At 43.8% G+C, this 20,239-nt stretch overlaps 1 protein-coding gene across 2 annotated transcripts in view; it reads left to right on the top strand.

Annotated features, from left to right (window-relative positions):
- LOC120018267 (alpha-2-macroglobulin-like) overlaps positions 1 to 19,503 on the top strand; it is a 53,820-nt gene extending 34,317 nt beyond the window's left edge. Inside the window, exons 19-36 of one of the 2 annotated variants that reach the window (XM_038961374.1) lie at positions 1,043 to 1,268; positions 1,349 to 1,475; positions 1,606 to 1,727; positions 1,818 to 1,869; positions 1,954 to 2,037; positions 2,230 to 2,406; positions 2,857 to 2,932; positions 3,145 to 3,301; positions 3,466 to 3,540; positions 3,943 to 4,105; positions 5,639 to 5,829; positions 6,108 to 6,323; positions 6,495 to 6,619; positions 6,910 to 7,000; positions 7,146 to 7,214; positions 11,742 to 11,847; positions 11,961 to 12,014; positions 19,369 to 19,503. In XM_038961374.1, the coding sequence (XP_038817302.1) occupies positions 1,043 to 1,268; positions 1,349 to 1,475; positions 1,606 to 1,727; positions 1,818 to 1,869; positions 1,954 to 2,037; positions 2,230 to 2,406; positions 2,857 to 2,932; positions 3,145 to 3,301; positions 3,466 to 3,540; positions 3,943 to 4,105; positions 5,639 to 5,829; positions 6,108 to 6,323; positions 6,495 to 6,619; positions 6,910 to 7,000; positions 7,146 to 7,214; positions 11,742 to 11,847; positions 11,961 to 12,001 (2,098 nt within the window). In that variant the 3' untranslated portion in view covers positions 12,002 to 12,014; positions 19,369 to 19,503. Of the gene's footprint in view, positions 1 to 1,042; positions 1,269 to 1,348; positions 1,476 to 1,605; positions 1,728 to 1,817; positions 1,870 to 1,953; positions 2,038 to 2,229; positions 2,407 to 2,856; positions 2,933 to 3,144; positions 3,302 to 3,465; positions 3,541 to 3,942; positions 4,106 to 5,638; positions 5,830 to 6,107; positions 6,324 to 6,494; positions 6,620 to 6,909; positions 7,001 to 7,145; positions 7,215 to 7,613; positions 8,370 to 11,741; positions 11,848 to 11,960; positions 12,015 to 19,368 lie in introns of those variants that run through there. The other variant, XM_038961375.1, reaches the window with a different exon arrangement.
- Positions 19,504 to 20,239: the final 736 nt, after the last annotated feature.

Raw genomic sequence — 20,239 nt, 5'->3', positions numbered from 1 at the left:
CAGCATTACTCTGTCAAGCAAAACACCGTATTTTTTCTAACAAAGATTTACATATATTTCAGGATGTTGTGTATCCCTTGAAATAAACAGAATTCATGGAAACATTACAGTTTGGAAAACATAGCTTGTCCAAAAAACGTGGTCTCTTTGCACAATTTACCTCCGGTATGGAGTAAATTGAGTCGCGTGATAGGGTTGGTTAGTTAGGTTGCCTACAAATGTCTGTTCTGAATGAAATATTACCACTACCTTTCTAAAACCATGTCTATCTTTATTTCCCAAACACAATTCAACACAATCACAAACACTTCTTTGCTAAGCATCCTTTAACACCTAAAAAAACACTTTGTAATTTGCGATAACGCAAGGACTGGAAGTCTTTGGGTTTACAGCTCTAAATAAAAAATAAATACAAAATAATGAAATATCCCAGCGATATTGCCTTGCTTTAAGAAAACACTTACATTTGCTCAATTTACCATTGGCTCAATTTACCCCATGGCCATCAGCTCAATTTACCCAAAGACAAATTTTTTCACTATATTTTCCCACACAGCTACAGAGATGCACTTTCATGCGAGGTTTAGGACATCAATTTTTTTTTATCTTATAAAGATCCCAACTGATGTGTAGAACAATCTTACAATGATCTACTTTGGTTTAGATACAATCATAGTGAAACCGCTAACAGAATACATTTATTTGACTTGGTGAACATGTGTTTTCTGGACCTGACTTGCTGACCACTTTTTTCATATGGTTTCTTCTTTCACAGACTCCATGAAATTATTTATCTTCCTAAATATTTGGTCAAATTATTAATTTTGTGTATGGTTTCCTAGAAACAAGGGTGGCTCAACTTGCTCCACTTTTACCTACTGTAGGCCTCTGACCTCAATAGGACTCCCCGGTTAGATGAAGCTTAAATATATTTAAAAACATTTAAAGAAACAGTGTTCAAAGAATTTGTAAAGTCATACTCCATTGTTCTCCATGGGACACTTAGTATCTTTCTGTTTGAACTCTGACCTCTGCATTACAGGGAGTCTGGATCAGCATATGTGCCCCTCATGGTCCCAGACACGATCACCACATGGGAGACAGAGGCATTCTGCCTGGCCCCTGGTGGCTTCGGTCTGGCTCCTCCGGTGAAACTTACAGTCTTCCAGCCCTTCTTCCTGGAACTAACCCTGCCCTACTCCATCATCCGTGGAGAGCACTTTGAGCTGAAAGCCACTGTGTTTAACTACCTGTCCAAGTGCATTATGGTACGGCACCGTAACATGATCGTTTCTTGAGTTGTTTCATGAGTTTTCCATGTTATCTTACAAGTGTTCCTATTTGGCAGGTTTCTGTGACTCCAGCTCACTCCTTAGACTACACTCTCACACCCTTGAAGGATGTCCAGTACTCATCATGCTTGTGTGCCAATGGACGAAAGACCTTCAGTTGGACAATGGCACCCTCTATCCTGGGTAAATCACCAGTCTTCATTCAACCGTTCAAACAGCAGAATGGATGTCAGCCTGAGTTGTGTACTCTCAGTCACCATATTGGATCTTTAGTAACTTGTGGTGTACTCGGTCTGTCAATGTGTGTGTGTAGGGGTTTTGAATGTGTCCGTTAGTGCAGAGGCTGTCCAGTCCCACGCTGCGTGTGACAATGAGATTGTGAACGTACCGGAGAGAGGACGCATCGACACAGTCACACAGAGCCTCCTGGTGAAGGTATGTAGCCTACTGTTGTGACGGAACGTACTGTTGTACAGATACCTAGTGTAACTGCCTCTGACTGAAAATAATATCCTCTCCTCTCAGGCTGAGGGAACAGAGAAGACCGACACCTACAACTGGTTGCTGTGTCCAACTGGTCAGTCAGTAATGAATGAACGTTGAATGTTCACTTTGATTGAACTGATCATCTCCATCCATCTTATCATCTGTGTGTCCACAGGAGTAACTATGACAGAGCAGGTGGAACTGCAACTCCCCAAGAATGTGGTGGATGGATCAGATCGAATTTCTCTCTCAGTCCTGGGTAAAATAAACCATTGTATTATTTAGAGGCTTGGTGAGTTTAGATAGGAGTTGTGGTGGGAAAAGCAACCTTTCTCCAATGATAATGCTGCTGTTTGCAAATTGTAGTTTCTATTTTTTTTATTTAACCTTTATTTAACTAGGCACTGTCCTAAAGAGGATAATCTTACAGAAGTCCCATGTTTACCTGTAGGTGACATCCTGGGTCGGGCCCTCAAGAACCTGGATGGACTGTTGCAGATGCCATATGGGTGTGGAGAGCAGAATATGGCCCTCCTCGCACCCAATATCTACATCCTGGAGTACCTGAGGAACACAGAGCAGCTCACTCCAGCCATCCGAGACAAGGCCACCAAGTTCCTCACTAGTGGTAAGTCCCTCAAAATATGGGTCGTATTGATTAAGCACCAAACGGATGAAAACTGACTGAAACAGTGCTGGATTTGTCCAATAAGAGCACTTTGTTTTTGTTTTCCATTGAAGAACATTTTTAAACGTTTCACCACGGTATGCCCTAATGACTACGACCCTGCTATCATGTAAATTATAGAGCTACAGCACAGATGACATTACAGTGTCTTATCAACAGAGCATCAGTGACCCATCACATGCAGGGACTTCCAGATGTTTTGCTAAAATCATTTGATTATAGAATATAGATTTTTTTAAATCCCAAATGGCACCCTATTCCCTACATAGTGCCCTACTTTTTTCCTGACAAAAAGAGTACACTAGGGAATAGGGTGCCATTTGGGGTGCACGCTCAGTGACTATAAAACACACTTGTTTACTGTTGTTTGCTTTAAAAACTCACTGACAGGTTACCAAAGGCAGCTGAACTACAAGCATGTTGATGGTGCATACAGCACATTTGGACAAGGCTCAGGGAACACTTGGTGAGTACCTGGATGTGTTATTCACTTATTGGTAAACTCATCATAACTGTCTGTTTCAATAAAGTATTGGCCAACCAAATGGCATTGTCTTTGACAGGGAGCCCATTGATGTGACATAAGTTGACATAAGCTCTCATTGCATGTAGTGTCAAGCTCTAAGTCATGTTTATGACAACTTTATGTGGGTATTAAATCAAGTTCTCTTTTCTCAGGCTGACTGCTTTTGTTTTGAGATCCTTTGGCAAAGCAAAGTCTTTCATTTATATTGACCCGGTAAAAATTGAGCAATCCAAGACATGGTTGGAACGTCAACAAGGCAAACATGGCTGTTTCGTCAGATTGGGGAAACTCTTTAACAACAGAATGAAGGTATTTATACTGATAATAAACTGATAGAAGATGGAAGAAGATTTTTTTTACGTATCGTTTTACGTCTCGTCAGACCAGCCATAAATTTGGGAATGATGATTTCTACAGAATTGTATCAGATTACAGTTTACACATGTTTTAGTATTTAACATATTGTTTTGTAGGGTGGGGTGACAGATGAAGTCACACTGACGGCCTACATCACGTCTTCAATGCTGGAGCTCAACATGTCAGTGTCGGTACGTAGCATCTCCACATAACCATTGTTTCTCACTTCAACAACGTCCATTACAGGAAACTGGTTTAATCTCCTGTATGAAGTCTGTTGTATACATCTTATGTCAACTGTCATTTAGATATTCTAAAATGTAGTGAGTTCTATGTAAAAAATTATCTGAAAGTAGCATATGGAATAGAAATAAGAATAGCTGTTACCATAAGCAGTCCTGAATGACAGTGTGCTGTTAACATACAAAGTACAGGCATAGTTATAATACTGTAAACTGAAAAACTAAAAGTGCTCCAGCATGAATGTGTCTAGCCTGGTCCCAGATCTGTTTGTATTACCTTGCCAGAACAAACAGATCTGGGACCAGGCTAGCATGTCTCTTAATGTGCTGCTCTGTTATTTTGTGCTCCAGGATCCTGTTGTGTACAGCAGCTTGTCTTGCCTGAGGAACTCCACCAGTGATTTGTCCAACACTTATACCACTGCTCTGCTGGCCTACACCTTTACCCTGGCAGGGGACATGGAGACCCGGGCCCAGCTTCTGCAGCACCTGGACACGATCGCATTACAAGAAGGTGAGACATATCCTGGTCCAAGATCTGTTTGTGCTGTCTTGCTTTCATTGAGCTTACCTGGGCAATGGACCCAATGGAGTAATCCCAAAAGTGTAACCCCTCCTCCCGTCTGGCACTCCAGATAGGCTCAATCAAACACCCAAAGTATTTTATATACAAATACAATTTGAACTCAGGTGTCTGTAATATACACTGCTCAAAAAAATAAAGGGAACACTTAAACAACACAATGTAACTCCAAGTCAATCACACTTCTGTGAAATCAAACTGTCCACTTAAAGGGGCCTCCCGGGTGGCGCAGTGGTCTAGGGCACTGCATCGCAGTGCTAACTGCGCCACCAGAGTCTCTGGGTTCGCGCCCAGGCTCTGTCGCAGCCGGCCGCGACCGGGAGGTCCGTGGGGCGACGCACAATTGGGCTAGCGTCGTCCGGGTTAGGGAGGGTTTGGCCGGTAGGGATATCCTTGTCTCATCGCGCTCCAGCGACTCCTGTGGCGGGCCGGGCGCAGTGCGCGCTAACCAAGGGGGCCAGGTGCACGGTGTTTCCTCCGACACATTGGTGCGGCTGACTTCCGGGTTGGAGGCGCGCTGTGTTAAAGAAGCAGTGCGGCTTGGTTGGGTTGTGCTTCGGAGGACGCATGGCTTTCGACCTTCGTCTCTCCCGAGCCCGTACGGGAGTTGTAGCGATGAGACAAGATAGTAATTACTAGCGATTGGATACCACGAAAATTGGGGAGAAAAGGGGATAAAAAAATAAATAAAAAAACTGTCCACTTAGGAAGCAACACTGATTGACAATAAATTTCACATGCTGTTGTGCAAATAGAATAGACAAAAGGTGAAAAGGGGGTCATTTTGCTGGAGGTCATTTTGCAAGGCTCTGGCAGTGCTCCTCCTGCTCAAAGGCGGAGGTAGCGGTCCTGCTGCTGGGTTGTTGCCCTCCTACGGCCTCCTCCACGTCTCCTGATGTACTGGCCTGTCTCCTGGTAGCGCCTCCATGCTCTGGACACTACGCTGACAGACACAGCAAACCTTCTTGCCACAGCTCGCATTGATGTGCCATCCTGGATGAGCTGCACTACCTGAGCCACTTGTGTGGGTTGTAGACTCCGTCTCATGCTACCACTAGAGTGAGAGCACCGCCAGCATTCAAAAGTGACCAAAACATCAGCCAGGAAGCATAGGAACTGAGAAGTGGTCTGTGGTCACCACCTGCAGAATCACTCCTTTATTGAGGGTGTCTTGCTAATTGCCTTTAATTTCCACCTTTTGTCTATTCCATTTGCACAACAGCATGTGAAATTTATTGTCAATCAGTGTTGCTTCCTAAGTGGACAGTTTGATTTCACAGAAGTGTGATTGACTTGGAGTTACATTGTGTTGTTTAAGTGTTCCCTTTATTTTTTTGAGCAGTGTAATTCACTTTTCGTCATAAAATGAATTCGGTAGGTCAGAGAAGAACTTTGTATCTTTTATTATGATGAATAAGCTAGTCCCTATTATCTGTGTGTGTGTGTGCGCTCCTTGTTCCTCAGGGGGTCTCCTGCACTGGACTCAGACCTCCTCAGAGACCTCAGCCTCCCTGGCGGTGGAAATCAGCTCCTATGTTCTGCTGGCTTCCCTCAGTGCCTCCTTTCTGTCTACCACTGACCTGGGCTATGCCTCCCGCATCGTCAGGTGGCTGGTGAGACAGCAGAATGCCTACGGAGGCTTCTCTTCCACACAGGTATATTTCCAAAACACCTCTGTTCTGAAATGGCACCCTGTGCTGTGCACTAGTAGTGAGGCATTGTTACCTTGACTTCACAACAGGCATGTATGTGCTTCTTGTCATGTCAAGCCTGGCGAGGATAACTTCCACTGAAATGGAGGCAAGAAACCATAATGGATGGAAATGGGAAATAGTCACTCTAGTAACAGATCAATGTAACAATTCCCCCTTTATGTAAAATGGGCTATTTTCATTTATTTTGAACATATTTGTCTGTTGGTGTGTGTGTTTAGGACACAGTGGTGGCCCTCCAGGCCCTGGCTCTCTACTCCACCAGGGTGTACAGTAGAGAGGGTGCCAGCACAGTCACAGTACAGTCTCCCAGTGGAGCACAGCACCTCTTCGAAGTGAACCAAAACAACAAGCTTCTCTACCAGGAGAGGGCGCTGCAGGACACAGAAGGGAAGTACAGCGTGGAAGTGAAGGGCAGTGCTTGTGCCTCAGTGCAGGTTTGTGAAAACACTCCTCCCAATCCTATGGTGCAAGATATGGTTTGTATATTACTGTGAATTTCAAACATTCTGATATTTAGTTTATGAAATGTTTATTTTTCACTATCTTTTTAAATGTATATGTGTGGACATGATGGTTTCCCTGACTTGTTCTTCCTTCTTTCCAAGGTGGCGCTCCACTACAACATCCCTACTCCTACTGACAGCACAACGCTCAGTATCCAGGTGAAGCCAGAGGTGGACTGCAACAGTAACTCTTTGAGACCCAGAGTCACACTGAAGCTCCAGTCTCAGTAAGAATGAATGACACATTTGCATTCACAGAAGCATTCTTTCAATCAGTTTGTTGATGACACTCCAAAGTTTTATTTTGGAGCATGTCTTACAGAATGGGCTTGGCCCAACTTACTCCTATAGGTTATTGAATTTCTAGTTTCTACCAGTAACAGTACGAAAACACACCAGGCAACCATGTCTTTTTTATGGCTAAAATAATAAAAGTATTGATTTTATCTATTTGTTTTATTGCAAGTAATTGTAAAAATCTCACTTTGATATCACAGGCATCTCTTTGCTTTCACAGATATCATGGAAAGGAGCTGACCACCAATATGATTATAGTGGATTTGAAAATGCTGTCTGGGTTTGTCCCAGACCCAGAGTCTTTGGGGAGGGTGAGTTTTTATGATATCATACATTTATGGTGTTACCTATAACCTTTTTCCATGTAGCTCTTGCCTCTCATCTGTGAACTTTTCAGAAACTAACCTTTTTTTGTCCATGCAATATGAATAATCAGTGAATGGCCTGTCTTCACAGCTGAGGGGTTCAGGTCGAGTGGACCGTGTCGATTCCAAAGATGACCATGTGTTAATGTACTTGAGAGAGGTGAGACCAGTTTGAACAGTGTACATAGCACTCTCAATATAATGAAATTCATTTTAAATAACATATACTATATGTATTGATGTAATTCTGTTAAAATACTGTCACGCCTGCTCCCGCTCTTCCTCCCGAGCGCCAGACTCCCCAACATTACTCACTCAAGCCACCTTCAGTACGCACACCTGCCTTTCTCCGTTGGACTCACGTGGACTCACGTGGACTCAATTACTTGTGTTATTTCCTTCCCTATATCTGTCTTTTTCCTAGCTCTGTTCCCTGCTTCGGGATTGTTTGTCATATGTCCTTGTTTACCTGTGTGCTGAAGCTGTTCCTGTCGTGTTCTATGTCTGTTCCTGAATAAATGTTTGACTCCCCATACCTGCTTCTCCTGTCCGGCGTCAGCCCTTACAGAATCCTGAAGCCATTACACGAAGCATCGGGGAGTACTGGCATTCCGGTTGGTGGTGACATTGTTCCTGGGTCGCCGCCGATGGAACCGGGGGTGCCTAGCCAGCTCGTCGGGCTTCCACGCCCTAGCTGGCTTGAGAGGTTTCCTTGCCCCGGTTGGCGCCCATCCCACGTCGGGCCTCAGCCGAATCGTCAGGTCTTGTTCGCCCAGTTGGCTCGTCAGACTGTTCGACCTCCGCCGGATCATTGGGCTTCCACGCCGCAGCGGGATCGACAGGCGTTCATGCCTCAGCCTGATCGTCAGGCTTCTATGCCTCTGCTGGCTCGCCAGGCTCCCACGGCCTTGGAGGTTCGTGGGGAGTTTACCCCCTGCCGGCTTGCCCAGCGCCCATGTCTCGGCCGGCTCGCCCAGGTGGGACGCTGGATGGCGCCCCTAGAGGGGGGTACTGTCACCCCTGCTCCCGCTCTTCCTCCCTCTGGCCCTCGAGGGCGCCAGACTCCCCAACATTACGCACTCAAGCCAACTTCACGCACTCAAGCCAACTTCAGTACGCACACCTGCCTTTCCCCATTACGTGCATCAGCGCTCATTGGACTCACGTGGGCTCAATTACTTGTGTAATTTCCTTCCCTATATCTGTCTGTTTCCTAGCTCTGTTCCCTGCTTCGGGATTGTTTGTCATATGTCCTTGTTTACCCGTGTGCTAACGCTGTTCCTGTCGTGTTCCTGAATAAATGTTTGACTCCCCATACCTGCTTCTCCTGTCCGGCGTCGGCCCTTCCACATACAGTACCAGTCAAAAGTTTGGACACACCTACTCATTCAAGGGTTTTTCTTTATTTTCACTATTTTCTACACTGTATGATAATAGTGAAGACATCAAAACTATTAAATAACACATATGGAATCATGTAGTAACCACAAAAGTGTTAAACAAATCAAAATATATTTTAGATTTTAGATTCTTCAAAGTAGCCACCCTTTGCCTTGATGACAGCTTTGCACACTTTTGGCATTCTCTCAACCAACATCTTGAGGAATGCTTTTCCAACAGTCTTGAAAGAGTTCCCACATATGCTGAGCACTTGTTGGCTGCTTTTCCTTCACTCTGCGATCCAACTCATCCCAAACCATTTCAATTGGGTTGGGGTTGTGTGATTGGAGGCCAGGTCATCTGATGCAGCACTCCATCACTCTCTTTCTTGGTCAAATAGCCCTTAAACAGACTGGAGATGTGTTTTGGGTCATTGTCCTGTTGAAAAACAAATAATTGTGCCACTAAGCGCAAACCAGATGGGATGGAGTGTCGCTGCAGAATACTGTGGTAGCCATGCTGGTTAAGTGTGCCTTGAAATCTAAATTAATCACTGACAGTGTCACCAGCAAAACACCCCCACACCATCACACCTCTCCTCCATGCTTCACGGTGGGAACCACACATGCAGAGATCATCCGTTCACCTACTCTGCGTCTCACAAAGACATTGCAGTTGGAACAAAAATAAATCTCAAATTTGGACAGATTTCCACTGGTCTAATGTCCATTGCTCATGTTTCTTGGCTGAAGCAAGTCTCTTCTTATTATTGGTGTCCTTTAGTAGTGGTTTCTTTGCAGCAATTCAACCATGTAGGCCTGATTCACACAGTCTCCTCTTAACAGTTGATGTTGAGATGTGTCTGTTACTTGAACTCTGTGAAGCATTTATTTTGGCTGCAATCTGAGGTGCAGTTAACTCTAATGAACTTATCCTCTGCTGCAGAGGTAACTCTGGCTCTTCCTTTCCTGTGGCGGTCCTCATGAGAGACAGTTTCATCATAGCACTTGATGGTTTTTCGACTGCACTTGTAGAAACGTTCAAAGTTCTTGAAATATTCTGTATTGACTGACCTTCATGTCTTAAAGTAATGATGGACTGTCATTCCTCTTTGCTTATTTGAGCTGTTCTTGCCATAATAAATCAAATCTAACTTTATTAGACACATGCGCCGAATACAACAGGTCACCTTACAGTGACATACTTACTTACGAGCCCCTAACCGACAGGGCAGTTTCAAAGAATACGGATAAGAATAAGAGATAAAAGTAACAAATAATTAAAGAGCAGCAGTAAAAAATAACAATATATACATTTTTTATTTTTTTTATTTCCAACAATTGGTACCTTCAGGCAATTTCCAAATGCCTGAAGGTACCACGTTCATCTGTACAAACAATAGTACGCACGTATAAACACCATGGGACCACGCAGCCGTCATACCGCTCAGGAAGGAGACGCGTTCTGTTTCCTTGAGATGAACGTATTTTGGTGCGAAAAGTGCAAATCAATCCCAGAACAACAGCAAAGGACCTTGTGGAGATGCTGGAGGAAACAGGTACAAAAGTATCTATATCCACAGTAAAACGAGTCCTATATCGACATAATCTGAAAGGCCGCTCAGCAAGGAAGAAGCCACTGCTCCAAAACCGCCATAAAAAAGCCAGACTATGGTTTGCAACTGCACATGGGGACAAAGATCGTACTTTTTGGAGAAATGTCCTCGGGTCTGATGAAACAAAAATAGAACTGTTTGGCCATAATGACCATTGTTATGTTTGGAGGAAAAAGGGGGAGGCTTGCAAGCCAAAGAACACCATCCCAACTGTGAAGCACGGGGGTGGCAGCATCATGTTGTGGGGAAGTTAAAGCTTGGTCGCAAATGGGTCTTCCAAATAGACAATGACCTCAAGCATACTTCCAAAGTTGTGGCAAAATGGCTTATTAAGGACAACAAAGTCAAGGTATTGGAGTGGCCATCACAAAGCTCTGACCTCAATCCCATAGAAAATTTGTGGGCAGAACTGAAAAAGTGTGTGCGAGCAAGGAGGCTGTAACGTTCGTTATAATAACTGGACCAAAGCGCAGCGTGATCTGGGTTCCACATCTTTATTGCTATGTGAACCTCAAAGCAAAACAAAACAATAAACAAACAAAACGAAACGTGAAGCTACAAATATGCACACAGGCAACTATACATAGTCAAGATCCCACCAAAACACAAAGGGGAAATGGCTGCCTAAATATAATCCCCAATCAGAGACAACGATAAACAGCTGCCTCTGATTGGGAACCATACCAGGCCAACATAAAAATATAAATCACCTAGATGACCCACCCTGGTCACACCCTGACCTAACCAACATAGAGAATAAAAAGCTCTCTATGGTCAGGGCGTGACAGAGGCCTACAAACCTGACTCAGTTACACCAGCTCTGTCAAGAGGAATGGGACAAAATTCACCCAACTTATTGTGGGAAGCTTGTGGAAGGCTACCCGAATCGTTTGACCCAAGTTAAACAATTTAAAGGCAATGTTACCAAATACTAATTGAGTGTATGTAAACTTCTGACCCACTGGGAATGTGATGAAAGAAATAAAAGCTGAAATAAATAATTCTCTCTACTGTTATTCTGACATTTCACATTCTTAAAATAAAGTGGTGATCCTAACTGACCTAAAACAGGGAATTTTTACTAGTATTAAATGTCAGGAATTGTGAGAAACTGAGTTTAAATGTATTTGGCTAAGGTGTATGTAAACTTCCGACTTCAACTGTACATGTAGATAGTTAATTAAACTTAATATGGCCGTGGTCTTTTACCAAATAGGGCTATCTTCTGTATACCACCCCTACCTTGACACAACACAACTGATTGGCTCAAACGCATTAAGAAGGAAATAAATTCAACAAGTTAACTTTTAACATGGCACACCTGTTAATTAAAATGCATTCCATGCAGCTGGTTGAGAGAACGCCAAGAGTGTGCAAAGCTGTCATCAAGGCAACGGGTGGCTACTTTGAATAATCTCAAATATAATAATATTTGTTTAACACTTTTTTGGTTACTACATGATTCCATATGTGTTATTTAATTGTTTTGATGTCCTCACTATTATTCTACAATGTAGAAAATAGTAAACAAAGAAAAACCCTTGAATGAGTAGGTGTCCCCAAACTTTTGACTTGTACTGTATATCTACTCTGAAATTGTTTTGTGTGGAATGTCCTTCAGTCAGCAAAGTTGATTGGAAACTTTTAAATAACGTTTAAATAATTGTGACCAATGTTTTTTCCTCCGAACAGTTACCATCATTATTTCCTTTCAACCACACCCTGGACATCATACAGGAGGTCCGAGTACAGAATCTAAAGCCAGCGGTGATCAAGATCTACGACTATTACCAGCCAAGTAAGTTTAAACCTAACCCTCCTCCCCAAAGTATTTTTCCCTCTTTTTATTAGTAACATTTGGTTAACTTGTGTTCATTTACTGAGACTTACCTGTCTTATGATTTTATTCAGGTGACCAGGCAGAGACAGAATATGTCTTCCCTTGCAAGTAGGGGTTACAAGCTGGTAATCTATTTAAAATCTTTATTTAATGGTCATTTTAGATACACTATACAGTGCATTCGGAAAGTATTCAGACCCCGTCACTTTTTCCACATTTTGTTACGTTACAGCCTTATTCTAAAATGTATTAAATTAACATTTTTAACATCAATCTACAGACAATAGACAATGCCTTTGTTTCTCAAATGACTGCCTCTCCTGATTCACCAACTACTTCTCAGATAGAGTTCAATCTGTCAAATCGGAGGGCCTGTTGTCCGGACCTCTGGCAGTCTCTATGCCACAGGGTTCAATTCTCGGGCCGACTCATTTCTCTGTATACCTCAAATGATGTCGCTCTGGCTGCTAGTGATTCTCTGATCCACCTCTACGCAGACGACACCATTCTGTATACTTCTGGCACTTCTTTGGACACTGTGTTAACTCACCTCCAGATGAGCTTCAATGCCATTACAACTCTCCTTCCGTGGCCTCCATCTGCTCTTAAATGCAAGTAAAACTAAATGCATGCTCTTCAACTGAGCGCTGCCCGCACCTGCCCGCCCGTCCAGCATCACTACTCTGGACGGTTCTGACTTAGAATATGTGGACAACTACAAATACCTAGGTGTCTGGTTAGACTGTAAACTCTCCTTCCAGACTCACATTAAGCATCTCCAATCCAAAATTACATCTAGAATCAGCTTCCTATTTCGCAACAAAGCATCCTTCACTCATGCTGCCAAACACCCTCGTAAAACTGACTATCCTGCCGATCCTTGTCTTTACAAAATAGCCTCCAACACTCTACTCAGCAAACTGGATGTAGTCTATCACAGTGCCATTTGTTTTGTCACCAAAGCCCCATACACTACCCACCACTGTGACCTGTATGCTCTCGTTGGCTGGACCTCACTTCATATTCGTCGCCAAACCCACTGGCTCCAGGTCATCTATAAGTCTTTGCTAGGTAAAGCCCCGCCTTCTCAGCTCACTGGTCACCATAGCAGCACCCACCTGTAGCACGCGCTCCAGCAGGTATATTTCACTGGTCACCCCCAAAGCCAATTCCTCCTTTGGCCGCCTTTCCTTCCAGTTCTCTGCTGCCAATGACTGGAACGAATTGCAAAAATCACTGAAGCTGGAGACTCATATCTCCCTCACTAACTTTAAGCACCAGCTGTCAGAGCAGCTCACAGATCACTGCACCTGTACACAGCCCATCCAAATACCTCATCCCCATACTGTTATTTATTTAGTTTTATTTGCTCCTTTGCACCCCAGTATCTCTACTTGCACATTCATCTTCTGCGCATCTAGCACTCGTATTTAATTGCTAAATTGTAATTATTTATTGCCTTACCTCCCTTATCTTACCTCATTTGCACACACTGAATATAGACATTTTCTATTGTGTTATTGAATGTTTGTTTATTCCATGTGTAACTCTGTTGTTTGTGTCGCACTGCTTTGCTTTTTCTTGGCCAGGTTGCAGTTGTAAATGAGAACTTGTTCAACTAGCCTACCTGGTTAAATAAATGTGGGAGAAAAAATATTTATAAAAAACTAAAAAAACAATACCCCATAATGACAAATGTTTGCAAATTTGATACAAATAAAAAACAAATGGCATATTTACATAAGTATTCAGACACTTTGCTATGAGACTCGAAATTGAGCTCAGGTGCATCCTATTTCCATTGATCCTTCTTGAGATGTTTCTACAATTTGATTGGCGTCCACCTGTGGTAAATTCAATTGCTTGGACATGATTTGGAAAGGCCCACAGTCTATATAAGGTCCCATAGTTGACAGTGCATGTCAGAGCAAAAACCAAGCCATGAGGTCGAAAGTATTGTCCGTACAGCTCTGAGACAGGATTGTGTCGAGGCACAGATCTGGGGAAGGGTACCAAAACATTTCTGCAGCATTGAAGGTCCCCAAGAACACAGTGGCCTTCATCATTCTTAAATGGAAGAAGTTTGGAACCACCAAGACTATTCCTAGAGCTCGCTGCCTCCTGAAATTGAGCAATCGGGGGAGAAGGGCCTTGGGTCAGAGAGGTGATCAAGAACCCGATGGTCTCTCTGACAGAGCACCAGAGTTCCTCTGTGGAGAAGGGACAACCTTCCAGAAGGACAACCATCTCTGCAGCACTCCACCAATCAGGCCTTTATGGTATAGTGGCCAGACGGAAGCCACTCCTCAGTAAAAGGCACATGACTGCCCGCTTGGAGTTTGCCAAAAGTCACCTAAATGACTCTCAGACCATTAGAAACAAGATTCTCTTGTCTGATGAAACCAAGATTGAACTCTTTGGCCTGAATGTCAAGCGCTACGTCTGGAAGCATGGTGGTTGCAACATCATGCTGTGGGGATGTTTTTCAGCGGCAGGGACTGGGAGACTAGTCAGGAGCGAGGGAAAGATGAACAGAGCAAAGTACAGAGAGATCCTTGATGAAAACCTGTTCAGCACCTCATCCTGAGGCGAAGGTTCACCTTCTAACCGGACAACAACCCTAAGCACACAGCCAAGACAACGCAGGAGTGGCTTCGGGACACGTATCTGAAGGTCCGTGATTGGCCCAGCCAGAGCCCGGACTTGAACCCGATCTAACGTTAGCAAGATGCTGCTGACAGAGATGGTCGCCTCGCTTCGAGTCCTTAGGAAACTGTTACGTACGCCTCTAGGAAGAGGGAACATGACACCCTGCTACAACTCAACTCTCTGTGGTGTGAAAGAGCTATGGGACTGTAGGTGCGAGTAAGGATGACAAAAGGCAGAGAATTTACCGTTTACTAGGAATGTATTCCTTCACACAGTAATATGGGGAAAAGGGGCTGGACAGAACCAAAGCAAAGAAAGTAAATGTCAAAGCCCCCCGCTCCTATCTTACCTGCCTACCCACTACTTATCTAACTTAGCACCACCTGGTGCGCTAACCAAAATAAAGTGGGTGGTCCGCCCAGGTCTTACCTAGTGTGCATAGACAGAGTACTATGGGTCTATGTATGCCCGCGGGCCTCTTGCCTAAGCACTCCCTAGGTGCCTTCCCCTTCGGGAACAAATGAAACAGAATATTACAAACTACTTCACAAAAAAACTGAGAACAAACTAACTCAGGACATTAAAGAAGCTCTCTCTCTGAGCACCAACCTAACCCAGAACATAACAATCACCTCTCTCAGCAACAACTAACATAGTACATACCAAAGCATCTCCTCATCTCTCTGAAAAACAACCAACATATGATATACCCCTCTGCCATCAGCCTCCTCTCTCTTCTGAGCAACAGAACTCTGGCTTATATAGCTTCAGAAGGGGTTGGTAATTGTAGACAGCTGCGTCCTGACGAGGGGGCAGGGTCAGCTCTCCAATCATCAATGGGGCTGACCAATCAGCTGCTTGGGGAGAATTTCAGGAAGCCATTTCCTGAAATACATACATGAAAATACACAAACCACAACACAGAAACTGTGAACGTACCAGAAACTATGCAGTATTTTATTTTTTTATGTATTATTTCTTACATTGTTACCCCAGGAAATCTTAAGTCTTATTATATACAGCCGGGAAGAACTATTGGATATAAGTGCGACATCAACTTAACAACATTACGACCAGGAATACGACTTTCCCGAAGCGAATCCTCTGTTTGGACCACCACCCAGAACAATGGATCTAATCCCAGAAGCCAACCCAAAACAACGGCGCTGCAGAAGGGGCAGGGAGTGGCCTCCTGGTCAGGCTCCGTAGACGTGCACACCGCTCCCGAGTATACTACTCGCCAATGTCCAGTCTCTTGACAACAAGGTCGACGAAATTCGAGCAAGGGTTGCCTGCCAGAGAGACATCGGAGATTGTAACATTCTCTGTTTCACAGAAACATGGCTCTCTCGGGATATGTTGTCGGAATCAGTTCAGCCATCGGGCTTCTCCATGCATCGCGCCGACAGAAATAAACACCTCTCTTGGAAGAGGAAGGGCGGGGGTGTATGCTTCATGATTAACAACTCATGGTGTAATCATAACAACATACAGGAACTCAAGTCCTTCTGCTCACCCGACATAGAATTCCTTACAATCAAATGACGGCCATATTACCTCCCAAGAGAATTCTCGTCAGTTATAGTCACAGCTGTGTACATTCCCCCTCAAGCAGACACCAAGACGGCCGTCAAGGAACTTCACTGGACTCTATGTAAACTGGAAACCATATATCCTAAGGCTGCATTTATTGTAGCTGGGGATTTTAACAAAGCAAATTTGAGAACAAGGCTACCTAAATTCTATCAGCATATTGATTTCACTACACGCGGGGGTAATACATTCGATCACTGCTACTCTAACTTCCGCGATGCATACAAAGCCCTCAGCCCTCCCTTCGGCAAATCCAACCACGGCGCCATCTTGCAGAAACTGGGCAGGACTCAAACAGGATACCAGTGACTAGAACCATTCAACGTTGGTCTAACCAATCGGAATCCACGTTTCAAGATTGTTTTGATCACGCGGACTGGGATATGTTCTGGTCAATCTCAGAGAACAACATCGATCTATTGCTGACTCTGTGAGTGAGTTTATAAGGAAGTGCGTTGGAGATGTTGTACCCACTGTGACTATTTAAAACCTACCCTAACCAGAAACCGTGGATGGATGGCGGCATTCGCGCAAAACTGAAAGCGCGAACCACCGCATTTAGCCATGGAAAGAGGACTGGGAATATGGCTGAATATAAACAGTGTAGTTATTCCCTCCGCAAGGCAATCAAACAAGCGAAATGCCGGTACAGGGACAAAGTGGAGTCACAATTCAACGGCTCAGACACAAGACGTGTGTGGCAGGGTCTACAGGAAATCACGGACTACAAAAATAACTAAATGACTACCGCCCCGTAGCACTCACTTCTGTCATCATGAAGTGCTTTGAGAGACTAGTCAAGGATCATATCACTTCCACCTTACCGGCCACCCTATACCCACTTCACTTTGCATACCGCCCCAACAGGTCCACACACGATGCAATCGCCATCACACTGCACACTGCCTTATCCCATCTGGACAAGAGGAATACCTATGTAAGAATGCTGTTCATTGACTACAGCTCAGCATTCAACACCATAGTACCCTCCAAACTCATCATCAATCTGGAGGCCCTGAGCCTCAACCCCGCCCTGTGCAATTAGGTCCTGGACTTTCTGATGGGCCGCCCCCAGGTGGTGAAGGTAGGAAACAACATCTCCACTTCGCTGACCCTCAACACTGGGCCCCCACAATGGTGCGTGCTCAGCTCCCTCCTGTACTCCCTGTTCACCACGACTGCGTGGCCATGCACGTGTCCAACTCAATCATCAAGTTTACAAATGACACAACGGTAGTGGGCTTGATTACCAACAACGACAAGAGAGCCCACAGGGAGGAGGTGAGGGCACTCGGAGTGTGGTGTCAGGAAAACAACCTCTCACTCAACGTCAACAAAACAAAGGAGATGATCGTGGACTTCAGGAAACAGCAGAGGGAGCACCCCCCTATCCACATCGAAGGGACAGCAGTGGAGAAGGTGGAAAGTTTTAAGATCCTCTGCGTACACATCACAGACAAACTGAAATGGTCCACGCACACAGACAGTGTGGTGAAGAAGGCGCAATAGCGCCTCTTCAACCTCAGGAGGCTGAAGAAATTTGCCTTGTCACCCAAAACCCTGACAAGCTTTTACAGTTGCACAATCGAGAGCAGCCTGGTATGGCAACTGCACCACCCTCAACCGCAAGGCTCTCTTGAGGGTGGTGCGGTCTGCACAACGCATCACCGGGGGAAAACTACCAGCCCTCCATGACACCTACAGCACCCGATGTCACAGGAAGGCCGAAGAGATCGTCAAGGACAACACCCACCCGAGCCACTGCCTGTTCACACCGCTACCATCCAGAAGGCGAGGTCAGTACAGGTGCATCAAAGCTGGTACCAAGAGACTGAAAAACAGCTTCTATCTTAAGACCATCAGATTGCTAAACAGCAATCACTATCTCAGAGAGGCTGCTGCCTACATTGAGATCCAATCATTGGCCACTTTAATAAATGGATCACTAGTCACTTTAAATAATGCCACTTTAACAACGTTTACATATCTTATATTACTCATACCATATGTACAGTATATACTGTATTTTATACCATCTTTTGCACCTTGCCTATGCCGCTCGGCCATCGCTCATCCATATATTTATATGTACATATTCTCATTTTCCCCTTTAGATTTGTGTGTATTAGGTAGTTGTTGGGAATTGTTAAATTACTTGTTAGATATTACTGCACTGTCGGAACTACAAGCACAAGCATTTCGCTACACTCGCATTAACATCTGCTAAACATGTGTATGTGACCAATACAATTTGATTTGATTTGATCTCTGGAGAGACCTGAAAATAGCTATACAGCGACACTCACCATCCAACCTGACATAGCTTGAGAGGATCTGCAGAGAAGAATGGGAGAAACTCCCCAAATACAAGTGTGCCAAGCTTGTAGAAGACTTGAGGCTGTAATCGCTGCCAAAGGTGCTTTAACAAAGTACTGAGTAAAAGGTCTGAATACTTATGTGAATGTGATATTTCAATTTTTTTCTTTTTTATAAATTAGCAGGAATCTATAAAAAAAAATAGTTTTTGCTTTGTCATTTAGGGGAATTGTGTGTAGATTGATGACATTTGTTATATGTTTTATCCATTTTAGAATAGGCTGTAACATAACAAAATATGGAAAAAGTTCAAGGGGTCTGAATACTTTACGAATGCACTGCACAAAACTATTTGTGGATTCAGCCATTTCAGCCACGCTGTTACTGACAGGTGTATAAAATCGAACACACAGCCATGCAATCTCCGTAGAGAAACATTGGCAGTAGAATGGCCTTACTGAAGACCTCAGTGACTTTCAACGTGGCACCGTCATAGTCAGTTCATACAATTTCTGCTCTGCGAGAGCTGTCCCAATCAACTGTAAGTGCTGCTGTTCTGAAGTGGAAACGTCTAGAAGCAACAACAGCTCAGCTGCAAAGTTTTAGGCCACACAAGGTCACAGAACATGACCGCCGAGTGCTGAAGCGCGTAGCGTGGAGGTTGTTATAGCAGCAAAGGGGGGACCAACTCCATATTAATGGCCATGATTTTAGAATGAGATGTTCAATGAGCAGTTGTCCACATACTTTTGGTAATATGGTGTTTCTGACTCATATACTATACAGTATGTGCTATGCATTATTTAGTTAACTGAGTCAATATTCCTTCAATCCTTTTACCTAAATGCTGCTCAGTTTGTTAAATCATTAATTTCTTACATGTACTTTATCTACCTATTCATTGCATTTTCCCCTCTGCAGATGTAAGAAGAAAATGACAGTCACCTGCAACCCTTGAGACATCTTTCAAGCTAAAGTAAATGTAACTTTCTGGAATCAAAGTTTTTCATTAAAACACTATTATTGAAAAAATAAATCCAGATTGTTTTGCGTGTACGTTTTGATGTCACACTGTGGTAAGAAATTAGTTCCAAGATATAGGCTCAGGAGTATATTGAAAGGCTTTATGTAAGACAGTGGGTCTCTTCCTGGGCTAAGTACCCATGGCAGTATCTGGCTTATCCACAGGGGGAAATGGGAAGACTCATACACAGATCAATATGTGAATGGTTATAACCACTATACTAGACCATATCAAAGGATAAAAAACTACATTTTGGAACAAATGATTGTATATGTTAAGTTCCAGAGAGCTGCAATGTGCTGTTAATCGGTGTTGCCAACTGTACGAAGGTGTGCAAATGTTCTCTCAATTTTGCTCAAAGCTTTTGGTTCTCAGCTTTTTTCTTCCTCCATCTGTAATCATCATGGGCCCCCTGTAGTAATAATCAAGGCGTGGTTCTCTTTTATTTCTCATCAGGGAATGGGATCTGTCACGCCCTGGCCATAGAGAGGCTTTTATTCTCTATTTTGGTTAGGCCAGGGTGTGACTAGGGTGGGCATTCTAGTTAATTTATTTCTATGTTTTCTATTTCTTCGTTTTTTGGCCGAGTGTGGTTCCCAATCAGAGTCTATCGTTGTCTCTGATTGGGAATCATACTTAGGCAGCCTTTTTCCCACTTGTGTTTTGTGGGTAGTTAGTTTCTGTTTAGTGTCTGCACCTGACAGAACTGTTTTGGTTTTTCACTCTGTTATTTTGTTCGAGTGTTTTTTGAGAAAATAAAATATCATG

The sequence above is a fragment of the Salvelinus namaycush genome, chromosome 23 (assembly GCF_016432855.1).
Source record: "Salvelinus namaycush isolate Seneca chromosome 23, SaNama_1.0, whole genome shotgun sequence".
In the NCBI taxonomy this organism is placed as follows: Eukaryota; Metazoa; Chordata; class Actinopteri; order Salmoniformes; family Salmonidae; genus Salvelinus; species Salvelinus namaycush.
Note: the sequence above shows the minus strand (reverse complement) of the source record. Positions and strands in the feature narration are given on the sequence as shown.